A 14,295-nucleotide genomic window follows, 5' to 3' on the forward strand; every position below is an offset into this window, starting at 1 on the left:
TCACCATCTCAGCTGAAATCTCCAACAACAATGTGTATCTTCCAAGTGAATAATCTATTTTCTTAACCAATAACAGCCAACACTTTCATTTGAAATTGCCTTTATAAAGTACACGACAGTAGTTCTGGTATTTAGTTTCTTATGTTCAAACGTTGCAAAAATATCTCCTCCACAATCTCCATCAGCACAAGTGACCCACAAAGCTGATTACTTAGCCCCCACTCTGCCTGCTTTATACTTAGAACTGTGAGGATAAGCACAATTCCAATGCCATATTTAAGTTTGCTGGTGATAAAACTGTTGTTGGCTGAATTAAAGGTGATAATGTCAGCAGTAGGAGATTGAATGGCTGAGTGATGCCACAATAATAACCTCTCATTCAATGTTAGGAAGACCATGATTAATTTCAGGAGGAGGAAATTGGAGGTCCGTGAGACAGTCCTCTTTGGGGGATCAGAGGTAGAGAGAGTTGGCAACTTTAAACTCCTTGGTGTCATTTCAGAGGGTTGAACACGTAAGTACCATTGTGAAGAAAGTATGGCAGTGCCTCTACTTAGAAGTTAGTAAAATTTGGCATGACACCTAAAACTTTGACAAACTTCTGTAGATGTGTGGCGGAGAGTGTATCAACTGGTTGTATCACGGCCTGTATAGAAACACCAATGCCCTTGAACGGAAAAGCCTTTAAAAAGTAGTGGATATGGCCCAGTACATCATGGGTAGAGGCCTCCTTACTACTGAGCACATCTACAAAGAGCACTGTCGCAGGATAGTAGCATTCATTATCAAGGACTCCCACCATCAGGACATACTGTCTTCTCATTGCTGCCATCAGGAAGAAGATACAGGAAACTCAGGACCCATGCCACTGGGTTCTGAAGCAATTATTACCCCTCAGTCACCAGGCTCTTGAACTAGTGTGGATAACTTAATTCAACTTCTTTCATCCCATCACTAAACGGTTCCCACAGCCTATGGATTCACATTCAAGAATTCTTCATCTCATGCTCTTGATTTTTATTTATTTACTACTGAGTTGCTTATTTTCCACAGTTTGTTGTCTTTTGCACATTAGTTGTTTTTCTGTCCTGTTGGGTGCAGTGTGTAGTTTGGCTCGCCCTGGAATAAAGCACATGGTGAATAAATGATTCACTGACTTTGGAGCCTCCAGCTGTACTCTAAACCATGGGTTTAATGACTGTGTTTGCTCAGGTGATGATCTCTGATAAACAGATCATAGAGAATGATAGGGGAACTGTGTCAGAACAGAGGGACTTTGGTACTTTAAGTTTTGCTGATCCTTATCCATTTTTGTGACCATGTGGGTTTTCAGAAACTACCTTAGAACATTGCAATGAGAATACTGATGAGGATGTGTTGTAACATGATGTGAACATTGACATATCCTAATCTCCAGATATTCTCCATTAATTCTATATAACTGCCATTAGCCCCAATGAATCTGGATCAATTTATCATGAAGGACCTTGCTGAAGTCTTTACTGAAGACCATGTATACAACATCCACAGTCCAACCTTCATCAATCATCTTTGTAACTTCCTCGAGACATCAATCAACTTTGGAAGACATGGCTTTCCTCACACAAAGCCATGCTGACTATACCTAATAAGTATACTTTTCCAGATCCAAGCAGATCCCATCCCCAAGAATATTCTCTAAGAATTTTTTCCTACCACTGATGTAAGATTCAGTGAGCTTTTAAGAGCTATTATATGCTGGTTTGTCTCTATTGACCTTATATCTAGTCCTCTGGGATCTCACCTGTCAAGACCCAGTAGTCTCCTCCCGTGTCTCATTCAATAACCTGAGTATGTTTTCATAATGTCCTTATAACTTACCTACCTTAATGTTCTTCAAGAGAGCTAACACCTCCTCTTTCTTGATATCAGCATGTCCTAGATTATCAACATTGCCCTCCCTGATCTTGCTTTCCTCCATACCCTTCCCTTTGGTGAATACCAATGCCAAGTATTTGTTTGGTAATATGCTCCTTCCTCTGGTTCCAAGCATAAATCCCCCCCCCTTTGTCCTTGAATGGCCCTACTCATGGTAGGTTTCAGAGATGTGAGCTCATATCTAAGTTCACATTCCTGTGTGTTATTGTTGGCTTTCAGTTGCACCTTGCAATGAAGACCATGTGGATGTAGGCGATTCTGCCTGCTGAAGTTCAGAGGAAGTTTTTATTATTGTGGTCAATGTTTACATACACTTTCAAGGACTTTTCATCTCATGTTCTTGTTATTTATTATTATTATTTCTTTATTTTTTCCTTTTGCATTTACACTGGTTGTCTTTTGCTCCCTGGTTGTCTACCCTGTTGATGCAGTAATTCATTGATTTTATTATGGTTATTGGATTTACTGAGTATTCCAACAAGAAAATGAATCTCAGGGTTGTATATGGTGACATATTTGTACTTTGATAAAAAAAATTACTCTGAACTTCTGAGAGAATGATAGTATTGAATGCCTAGCTGCCATCAATAAAGAGCTTCCTGATGTATATGCACTGTTGATGTCCAGCAGTTCCAGAGTTTAGTGAAGAGCCAATGAGATGACATTTTCCGTGGACTTGTGCTGGTAGGCAAATGGAAGTGGATCTAAGTCACTTTTCAGGCAAAAGTTAAAATGTTTCATCACCAACCTCTCAAAACACTTCATCACTATGGATGTAAGTGCTACTGGATGATGGTCACTCAGGAACCAGAGGATAGTGGTAGAAGTCTATGACTAATAGTATATCACAAGGTTGGACTGGGACCCTTGTTGATTATGATACGTATATTAACAGGTTATGCAGTGCATGGTACCCTTGGGGAGTGTTGTGGTACAGATGTAGGAGTACGTTTGTATAATATCTTGTACAGAATGGAGATCAGGAAGCTGCTTCACGCATTATGATGAGCAGAGGGTCATGCCAGCTCTGTGCTGTGTGAGGTTGGGCAGATGGAAGTCGCTCCCATGAGTTACAATGAGCAGCTGATCACACTGGCTGTTTTACACCCAGTGACGTTGAGGGTAGACAGGGCGATAGAAGGATCTCAGCAGGAAATGTTGACCATTTATTAATTTCCATTCATCCTGCCTGACCTGCTGAGTTCCTCCAGAAACTTGTGTGTATTACTTTGGATTGCCAGCAACTGCAGACTTTCTCGTGTTGACAAAAAAAGTGTTTGGCCTGCTGGCCTTTATCAATCAGAGCACTGAGTGTTGGAGGTGGGATTTTATGTTGCCATTGGTGAGGCTGCACTTGAGGGATTGTTCGTTTTTGGTTACCTTGATATATGAAAAATATCATTGACCTGACATAATGCAGTGAAACTTTACGTGACTGTTGCCAGGACTCAAGGACCTGAGTGAAAGAAAGTTTGGCAGGCTAGGACTTTATTCCTTGGAATATTGAAGACTGAGGATTGACTTTATAGAGGTATATAAAATCATGAAGGATATAGATAAGGTGATTGCACATAGTCTTTCTGTTCTTAGGGAAAGGGAACCAAAGGCTAGATGGCACAGTTTTAAGGTGAGGTGGAAAATATTTAATAGGGACTTGAGGAGCAACATCTTCACTCAGAGGGTACTTTGTATGTGGAATGAACTGCCAGAGAAAGTAGTTGAGGCAGGTACAATAGCAATATTTAAAAGACATTTGGATAAGCACATGGATAGGAAATGTTGGAGGGATATGGGGTCAACTATGGGCAAAAGGATACCTTGGTTAGTATGAGCAGGTTGGGCTAAAGGACCTATTTATCACTTTATTACTCTATGACTCTGTGAAGGATTTTAGTTAAGGGAGAGATTGGATCGACTGGGTTTGTTTTCCCTGGAGCAGCAAAGGAGGCTGAGGGGGTGACCTGATGTAGGTATATAAAATTACAAGAAACTTAGATAAGGTAGATAGAATCTTTTTCTGATGGTAGGGGTATCAAAACAGAGGTTTAAGGTGTATTTTAAAAGGAAAGTTGTTTACACAGGGAGTGGTTGATATCTGGAAGGTTCTTTAGAGGAGGTGGTGGAGTCAGATACAATCATTATGTTCAAAAGGTGTTTAGACAGACATTTGAATAAGCAAGGCATAGACTGTTTAATTTCATTCTATTCTAAGCATAAAGGAGAATGAAATAATTGTTAACAACATACACAAAATGCTGGAGGAACTTAGCAGGCCAGGCAAAAGAATAGAAAAGAGTATAGTTGATATTTCAGTTCGAGACCCTTCATCAGGGTAGTTGACATTTTGGGCTTAGACCCTGATGAAGAGACTTGGCCCAAAAGGTCAGCTATATTCTTTTCCATAGATACTGCCTGACCTTCTGAATTCCTCCAGCATTTGTGTGTGTTGCTTGGATTTCCAACATCTATAGATCTTCTTTTGCTTGAAATAATTGTTACTTTGGATCTGATGCAGCACAAAAAAACACAATAAGATAAAGAACACAATAATAATAAAAATTCACCATTAATATAAATACATGATAGCTTTTATACGGCGATTAATTGTATAATCACAAAGTGATTCCAGGTACAGGAGTGTCTGTACATAAGGTGACTGAGAGGAGATGATAAAGTAGTGGAGGGTGGGTTAGTAGGTGCAGGTGTTGATCAGCCATACTGCTTGGGGAAAGTAACTGTTTTTGAGTCTGGAGGTCCTGGTGTGAATGCGAAGTAGTTTCCTTCCTGATGGGAGTGGGACAGACAGTCCATGAGCAGGATGGGAATGATCCTTCGTAATGTTACTGCCCTTTTCCAGCACCTTCTGTATACAGTATTATGTTCTAGATGGCAGGTAGACATTTAGAGGGTTATAATCCTAATGCAGCAAATGGGATTGGTGTGGATGGACAAGTAGGTCAACATGAGCGTGATTAGCCAAAGGGACGGTGTCTCTGTTTGATTCTCATTTTATGTCATTGGATGTAAGGCTCTTCTGAGGTATTGTGAATGTGGCTGTAAAAACTGGAACTTTTCTTCACAGGTAACCTACTGATTGTGAACTACTTTTGTAAAAGTCACTAAATTAACAGTAGTCAAATAGGTGGTGCAGCTGGGGAGAGAACTGATTACTGACACAACCTGTGTTTGTTACAGATTCATTTGTGAACAGTCAAGAGTGGACGCTGAGCCGGTCTGTCCCAGAACTAAAAGTGGTGAGTAACCATTTTGTGTCTGCCTTCTACACTCCAATGCCTTTCAGTTGGTGATTTTGACAATATCATCCCTCAGGTTAGAGGTGCATTCTGGCCATGTGAACATGTGAGCCCTGAGCCCCCATACAGGATGCTTGTGTATCAGTTTGAGTACAGCGTGTGGGTCTTCAGCTTACTGAGTCCTTGATTAATCCTGGACAACTTCAAAATCCTTTAGTTTTGACAGCTGGAGAGTAGTTCTTCACACTTATGGCATGCCTTTGGGATGGTGTAAAGGGTTGGGAAGCAGGTGGATGAGTCACGAGCCGCAGAAAGCCTATCCTGTGATATGCCACTCTGGCCACAGTTTTAATGCAATTGATCCAAAGTCGTCAAAGTTGAGTTTACTGTCATGTGAACAAGTACGTAGAGTGGATTCTGGTTGATTGGCTATCGGTTAATCGGGGCAGCCATTTATTTGGGACAAGTCTAAAAGAACAAAAACAAATTGAAAAAATAGCCAGGACTCCTTTCATTTGTTTGGGATACTATGCGCCTGTTGCCGAACAGTTTCCAGTGCATCAGTTGTGTGCATTTTGTGTGGCCTTTAGACACTAGACTGTGCTTAGAGCAAACAGTTTTTAAATAGCTTCACTTGTGCATGTTTTTGTTCAAAAAGCAGTGATTTTTGGAACTGATAGTTGGTGTTTAATAAGCAATAAGATAATTCAGAACTGGTTTGTTCACTGTGGTTTCAAGTGTTTCGGCTCGGAGAGGCCAGAAATGGCCAGGAGTGAAAATGAAACGATTTCACTATTTCAACAATTTCAAGAATTTGAAGGTATTGACAATTATCTTGGATGTTACAGTAAAAATGAAGATTTGGAGGATGCAGTCATTGAAAGCATTGTATGAAGGCAGTTCATTATCTACACTATGTGCGCTGATATTCATTTATAGTCAGTCAAAAGATCGATACCTATTGGAAACTAATATAGTTTGATAGTACTGTGTAATAAATTATGTATTTAAATGAAATACAGAACAAGTTTTATAGTGCTAAAGTGGTTTTGATAGTGTCCTAATTTGTTCTTTATTTCATTTAGGGAAACATAGAAATCTATAGAACATTACAGGCCCTTCAGCCCTAAACGTTGTGCTGACCATGTTACCTACTCTAGAAACTGCCTAGAATTTTCCTACTGCATAGCCCTCTATTTTTCTAAGCTCCATAAGAGACTATCTATGAGACTCTTAAAAGACCCTATAGGGTCTTTACCACCTTCGTTTGTGGTGCATTCCACGCATCCACCACTCTCTGTGTGAAAAGCTGTACTTCTGACATCCCTCTTGTACCTACTTCCAAGCACCTTAAAACCATGCCCCCTTGTGTTAGCCATTTCAGCCCTGGGAAAAAGCCTCTGGCTATCCACATGATCAATACCTCTGATCGTCTTATATAACTCTATCAGGTCACCTCTCTTCCTTCGCCGCTCCAAGGAGAAAAAGCCAAGATAACTTTTAAAATATAATTTGTTAGTTAAATAGTTTATCCTTTTTTATACTTTTTTAATTATTTCTATGAAACTTTGGCTAATTGGGGTAGTCATTTAATTGGGCCAAAATGTACTGGTCACAATGTGTCCCAATTAATCAGAATCCACTGTATATGCATAGGTGCAAGAAAAACTTAACCTGCTGCAGCACCAGATAAGCAACATTCACAGGAACATCGTTAAACTTAAATTATGCTGATTTCTACAAGGAAAAAAACTAAAATCAGGGCAAAAATAATTATTTTAGTGCATTGATCAAAATGGTTTAAGAAGTGGCTAATTGATGGTGGTCTCTGTCTTGTGGATGATAGTGCTACTGAAGTTAAATTATCAGCCGAGTCCTGAATACTGTCCAGATGTTGCTATGTGCAGGTATGTTCTGCTTCATTTGCTGAGGAACTACCAATGAATTTGGACATTGGGACCCCAGGCACACACCCTGTATGTTCTCTCTTCTCATTAGGCAAAAGATAACAAAGGCCATCAGGCTCAAAATTAGCTTCTACCATACTGTTATAAGACTATTGAGTGGTCCCAAGATAAGATGGACTCTTGACCTCATGATTAACCTTGTGAAGACCTTGCACCTTGTTATTTATCTGCACTGCAGTTACTCTGTTACTGTGATGCTTTATTCTGCATTCTGTCATTGTTTTCCCTTGTATTATCTCAATGTACTGCTGTGATTAAATGATTTGTATGCTTGGCATGCAAAACAATTTGTTTCACTGTACCTCAGTACGTGACAGTAATGAACCGATTTACCATCAGTGAACATTCTCACTTCTAATAATGATGACTACTGTGCTTCTGACAATAACCCATAAAGTCCTGGGATTGAGATGATGATTGACCTTTATCAACCCACCTTTCACCTTTAACGTGAGGTACGGGAATGCAGAAGATGAGCCATCATCTGATGGATGGGAGCAGGATGGCTCCCTGTTGGTGACTTGTACACCTAATTCTTATCATGTATAACTTTACCTAGTGGATACTCTTCCCTTTCATATAATTTTTACCAGGGGTCATGACACAACACTTAAATGTTGCCTTGAGGCTGTGATAAGATTGTTTCATCTTTCTGTCGCAATTCACTTATTAATTTCAGTCCCATGGTTTCTGTGCTGAGTTCAACTAAATCCTCATCTTCAGACCAAAATAAAATAAAAATAAAGTAATAATGTGGCAACCCACTTTCTGCACAGGTGAACAAGCCGGCTCACAAATAGCCAGCGCACAGGGGAAGACTTCAGTAATGCACGCCTGACATCATTTCTGCCCGGAGTGTGCGGGCGCTAGGGATTAAATGCCAGCGCCGCGAAGTTTGAATAAACTAGTCTCGAAATGACTTACCAACTGTGTGTCATTATTTCAGCGCTGTGTGTAGCACATCGCTACATTGGTGACACCGATGGTCCAAACGGGATTTGGACCAAAGATGACCAACTCTTCATCTGTTCACACAGTTTTGCTAAAACAGCCGACTTTCTGGATGCTGCGACCACGCGTGTGGTTTAGCCAAGCAGAAGCCCAGTTCCAGATTCGGCAGATATCTTCTGATTCCACGCGTTACTATCATGTGGTGAGCACCCTTGACAGGGGACAGCCGCCCAGGTTGCGGATTTCATACAGTCGCCCCCGGAAGAAGGCAAATGAAGCATTCAAAGCGCTACTCATTGGGACCTTTGGCCTCTCACGGTGTGAGCGGGGTGCCCGCCTGCTTCACCTGGACAGTTTATGAGACAGACTGCCATCAGCATTGATGAATGAGATGCTGGCCCTGGCTGACAGACACAAGCTCCGCCTCATGTTCGAGCAAGCGTTCCTAGAGCAACTGCCCAGTGACATACATCTGCTGCTGGCCGATGCAGATTTCAGCGACCCCTGGAAGGTGGCGGCCCGGGCAGACATGCTGTGGAAAGCCAAGAAGGAGAGCGTGACGTCCGTTGGTCAGATTACCAGGCCACACGCCCAACAGCAGACCAGACCAGGCCTGGCGGGGGGGGGGGGGGGGGGGGGCTGCGCACACAACACAGAGGCAGGAGTGAGGAGGCCAGTGAACAGTGGTGTTTCTACCACCAGCGGTGGGGCGCAAAAGCCCGCCGTTGTCGCCCGCCCTGCAAGGGCCAGGGCCAAGGCCAGCTGCCGCTAATGACTATGGTGGCTGGCCACTAGGACAGCCTCTTGTATGTCTGGGACAAACAGTCGGGACGCTGCTCCTTGGTCGACACCGGAGTGGAAATCAGCATCTTGCCCCCGATGGGGTACGACACCCGCAGCAGGAAGCCAGGACCCACCCTGAGGGCCGCAAACAGCAGCATGATACGGACCTATGGCATCCGCACAGTGCAGCTGCAGTTTGGCGGCAGCCGGTTCACGTGGGACTTCACACTGGCTGCCGTGGCCCAACCACTCCTGGGGGCGGACTTCTTGCGAGCTCACAGCCTGCTGGTTGACTTGCAAGGGAAAAGACTGGTACATGCCGAGACTTTCCAGGCGTTCTCCCTGGGTGAAGCCAAGTTGCTGGCCCCACACCTGGACTCCATCACGCTGTCGGACAACGAATTCACCAGAATCCTGGTGGACTTTTCATCGATTCTGGCGCAGCAGTTCACGGCAGCAGTGCCCAGACACGGGGTTCAGCACCACATCCTGACCAAGGGACCACCCCTCCACGCCCGCACACGAAAGCTCCCCCCAGAAAAGCTCCGCCTGGCAAAGGAGGAGTTCAAGAGGATGGAGGAATTGGGGATCATACGGAGGTCCGACAGCCCATGGGCCTCCCCCCTGCACATGGTGCCCAAAGCAGCTGGGGATTGGAGACCATGCGGTGACTACCGCAGACTGAACGAGGCTACAACTCCAGATCGCTACCCCGTGCTGCACATACAGAACTTTGCAGCAAACCTGCACGGGGCAAGAATAGTTTCCAAAGTAGACCTCGTCCGGGGATACCATCAAATCCCGGTGCACACTGAAGACATCCCCAAAACAGCACTCATCACCCTGTTCAGCCTGAAGAATGCCGCACAGACGTTCCAGCAGCTAATGGATGCGGTGGGACGCGACCTGGACTTTGCATTCATCTATTTGGATGACATCCTTATAGCCAGCAGTAGTCGCCAGGAGCATCTGTCCCACCTCCGCCAGCTCTACTCCCGCTTGAGTGATTTCAGCCTCACGATCAACCCAGCCAAATGCCAGTTTGGTCTCGATACCATTGACTTCCTGGGCCACAGGGTTACCAAAGACGGGGCAACACCTGTGCCTGCCAAGGTAGATGCGATCTGCCACGTTGCCCGGCCCAACACGGTCAAAGGCCTACAGGAGTTCGTTGGTATGGTGGACTTCTACCACCGTTTCCTCCCCTCAGCAGCCTGTATCATGCGCCCTTTGTACACCCTGATGTTGGGTAAAGGCAAGGACATTACTTGGGACAAGGAGGCCGCAGCCGCTTTCGTCAAAGCCAAGGAAGCCTCGGCAGATGCCGCGATGCTGGTGCACCCCAGAACAGACGTTCCGACCACACTCATGGTGGACGCATCCGACACAACAGTCGGTGGGGTGCTGGAGCAGATCATCGAGGGGCGCTGGCAACCCTTGGCGTTCTTCAGCAAGTACCTACGACCACCTGAACTCAAGTACAGTGCTTTTGACCAGGAGCTGTTGGCACTGTATCTGGCAATCCGGCATTTCAGGTACTTCTTAGAAGGCAGGCCGTTCTCCGCGTTCACGGACGACAGACCGTTGACCTTTGCGCTCATGAAGGTGTCCGATCCCTGGTTGGCTCGCCAGCAGCGACATCTGTCCTACATCTCCGAGTACACGACGGACATCCAGCATGTCTCGGGAAAGGACAACGTCGTGGCGGACGCACTCTCCAGACCAGCTGTCCAGGCCCTGTCCCTGGGGGTGGACTATGCAGCACTGGCGGAGGTGCAGCAGGCAGACGATGAGATGCCCAGCTACAGGACCGCAGTCTCGGGTTTGCAGGACTTTCTCGTAGGCCCAGTTGAGAGGACCCTCCTGTGCGACGTGGCTACCGGCCAACCTCGCCCCATCGTCCCGGCAGCCTGGAGGTGGCGAGTTTTCGACTCCATACACGGTTTGGCGCACCCATCTATCAGGACAACCGTCCGGCTAGTCTCCAGCAAGTTCGCGTGGCACGGACTTCACAAGCAGGTCAGTGAATGGGCCAGAACGTGCGCGCAGTGCCAAACAGCCAAGGTGCAGCAGCACACTAAAGCTCCACCGCAGCAGTTCGAACCCACCCACTGGAGGTTTGACCACATTCATGTGGATATCGTGGGCCCCCTACCAGTGTCCCGAGGAGCGCAGTACCTCCTAACTATGGTAGACTGGTTCAGGAGGTGGCCAGAGGCGGTGCCGCTTACCAACACATCTGCCGATTCCTGCGCCCGAGCACCGATTGCAACCTGGGTAGCACGCTTCGGGGTACCGGCCCACATTACCTCCGACAGAGGCGTCCAGTTCACCTCCAGCCTGTGGTCGGCTGTGGCCAGCCTGTTGGGAACGCAGCCACACCACACTACTGCCTACCACCCACAGTCGAACGGATTAGTGGAACGCTTCCACCGTCAGTTGAAGTCGGCTCTCATGGTCCGCCTGAGAGGACCTAACTGGGTGGATGAGCTTCCCTGGGTCCTGCTTGGAATTCGCACAGTGCCCAAAGAGGATCTGCACGCGTCGTCGGCCGAGTTGGTGTACGGCGCACCCCTGGCCGTCCCAGGAGAGTTCATACCAGCCCCAAGGGGGCAAGAGGAAGAACCCTCAGCAGTCCTGGACAGACTAGGCAAAGGCTTGGCAACCTGGCCCCCGTACCAACTTCACAGCAAGGACGGATCCCGACCAATGTACCCAAAGACCTGCAGAACTGTAAGTTTGTGTTCGTACGAAGGGGCGGACACTGGGCACCGCTACAGCGGCCATACGAGGGGCCGTTCAAGGTGATCAACAACAACGGGTCCACGTACATTCTGGACATTGGGGAGAAAAAGGAGGTTTTCACTGTGGACCGACTCAAACCAGCCCATGTGGACTTGGCGCAGCCGGTTGAGGTTCAGGCACGGCAGCGCAGAGGCAGACCTCCCAAACAGAGGCTGATCCAGACTGTGGACATTGGGGAGTGTATCGCCGGTTCTGGTGGGTGGGGTTTATGTGACGACCCACTTTCTGCGCAGGCGAACCGGCTCACAAATAGCCAGCACCCAGGGGGAGACTTTGGTAATGCAACTCTGACGTCATTTCCGCCCGGAGAGGGTGGGCGCTAGGGATTAAATGCCAGTGCCGCGAAGTTTGAATAAACTAGTCTCGAAACGACTTACTGACTGCGTGTAGCACATCGCTACAATATATATTTATTTATGTGTGTGTACATATGTATATGTTTGCGTGTGTGTGTGTATGTGTATATATATATATATACATATATATAGTTATGATAAGGCATCAATGAATATAGAATTGAGACATGTTTTGTTATAAACAAATAAAACATTTATTAAACACTGCTCAATAAAAAACCAAAAGTAAGCAAACGACTAACTTAACCGTAAGTTAACTGTTATACGACAACTCGAATAGTTCTTAAAGTGGTAAATGCAAAAGTCCAAATGATTTACACAGTCAATTAGGAGAGACTTTCCTAAAGTAAAGAATTCCTTGACGACGTGATGTTGCTGCTGATCCCAGTTGAAATACGTCTTGCCTGAAGGATTTACGACGAAGGAAATAAAGACGGCTTAAAGGCACTGACTTTTCCTTGGTGAATAACCCTGCTCCAGCCCTTTCTGCTCTTATAGCAGGGACTATCTCAGATGCAGGTTACTATCTCTTTGAATGAAGATTAAATAAGATCAATCCTGTATTACCGCCGACAACACCAACTTTTGTTTATCCTTCTAGTCTCTGTACTTCCATAAATCTTCACTCTCCAACTGGACTAGACTGGCAGTATTGTAGCGAAACTGCCGGCAATAACCTTTGTGACCTAAGGCAGAAAGTAAAACTCCACTTTAAAACCAACACTGCATCATGAGACGAATACGCAGCATAACGGAGTCACTGACGAATTAAACAACGAACTGACCAGCATCACAGCAAGGCTTTCTCCTTTTATACCTGTTGATACAGGCCATCACATGACCTCTCACTGATGGGAAAATTACATCACCCCACCATCACAAGACCATTACATCATACTCACCAGATACATCATGTGTGTGTGTATATATATATAAATAAATATACACATATATAAAAAGAAATAGGACACAGAACTCTACAGCACAGGAACAGGCACCTTGGCCCACTGTCTGCACAGACCAAGATGCCAATTTAGACAAACGCCATCAGCCAGAGAATATCTGGGGTGGGTGTGCTCTTTGATTATTTTGGCTGCTTTACTAAGGCAGTGAGAAGTGTATACAGACTTAAGCAAGGTTTTGTGATGTGCTGATCTCTGTCGTTTCTTGTGGCACATTTACCACCTTTTTCCTAAAACACTATATGCAGTTTATTCATGTTCTCTTGTGAAGAACACAATGTGATGTGGTATGTTTGCCTTCTGCAGCCAGTGCATTAATAAAAGTTTAGATGTTACCTTGAAGTTGTACAAAATGTTGTTGGGCCAGCATCTGGAATACTGTGTGCACTTTGGTCACCACACTCTGGGAAAGATGTGGCTGACCCAAGGACTAGACTAGATTCCAAGGATGCTGCCTGGGCTAAAGAGCTTGAGTTATAAAAAGAGACTGGATAGGCTGGGACTGTTTTCTCCAGAGCAAAAGAGGTTGAAGGATGACTTGTAGTGAGCGATACAGTGCCTATAAAAAGTATTCATCTTGGAAGTTTTCATGTTTTATTGTTTTACAAGATTGAATCACAGTGGATTTAATTTGGCTTTTTTGACAAAGATCAACAGAAAAAGATGCTTTTGTGTCAAAGTAAAAACAGATCTCCACAAAGTGATCTAAATTAATTGCAAATATAAAACACAAAATAATTAATTGCATAACTATTCACCCTCTTCAAGTCAGTATTTAGTAGATGCACCTTTGGCAACAATTACAGCCTTGAGTCTGTGTGGATCCGTCTCTTTTACCATTACACATCCGGACACTGCAATTTTTCCCCATTCTTCTTAACAAAACTGCTCAAGTTCTATCAGATTGCATGGGGATCATGAGTGAATAGCCCTTTTCAAATCCAGCCACAAATTCTCAGTTGGTTTGAGGTCTGGACTCTGGCTTGGCCACTCCAGGACATTAACTTTTTTTGTTTTTAAGCCATTCCTGTGTAGCTTTGGCTTTATGCTTGGTGTCATTGTCTTGCTGGAAAACAAATCTCCTCCCAAGTTGCAGATCTCTTGCAGACTGCATTAGGTTTTCTTCAAGGATTTCCCTGTATTTTGCACTCTATGTTCACAAGCACTCCAATGCCTGCTGCAGTGAAGCATCCTCACAGCATGATGCAGCCACCACCATGCTTCACGGTAGGGATGGTGTGTTTTTGCTGATGTGTGGTGTTTGGTTTATGCCAAACATAGTGCTTGGTCTGATGGCCAA

At 45.0% G+C, this 14,295-nt stretch overlaps 1 protein-coding gene across 4 annotated transcripts in view; it reads left to right on the forward strand.

Annotated features, from left to right (window-relative positions):
- LOC132398629 (arf-GAP with GTPase, ANK repeat and PH domain-containing protein 3-like) overlaps positions 1-14,295 on the forward strand; it is a 501,357-nt gene that overhangs the window by 276,455 nt on the left and 210,607 nt on the right. For all 4 annotated transcript variants that reach the window (XR_009513730.1, XM_059978331.1, XM_059978321.1 and 1 more), the window contains exon 2: positions 5,113-5,171. Coding sequence is in view for 3 of the 4 variants with exons in the window: in XM_059978331.1 (XP_059834314.1) it covers positions 5,113-5,171 (59 nt within the window). In the remaining variant the exon portion in view is untranslated. The remainder of the gene's footprint in view (positions 1-5,112; positions 5,172-14,295) is intronic.

Source organism: Hypanus sabinus, chromosome 1 (assembly GCF_030144855.1).
Source record: "Hypanus sabinus isolate sHypSab1 chromosome 1, sHypSab1.hap1, whole genome shotgun sequence".
Taxonomy (NCBI): Eukaryota; Metazoa; Chordata; class Chondrichthyes; order Myliobatiformes; family Dasyatidae; genus Hypanus; species Hypanus sabinus.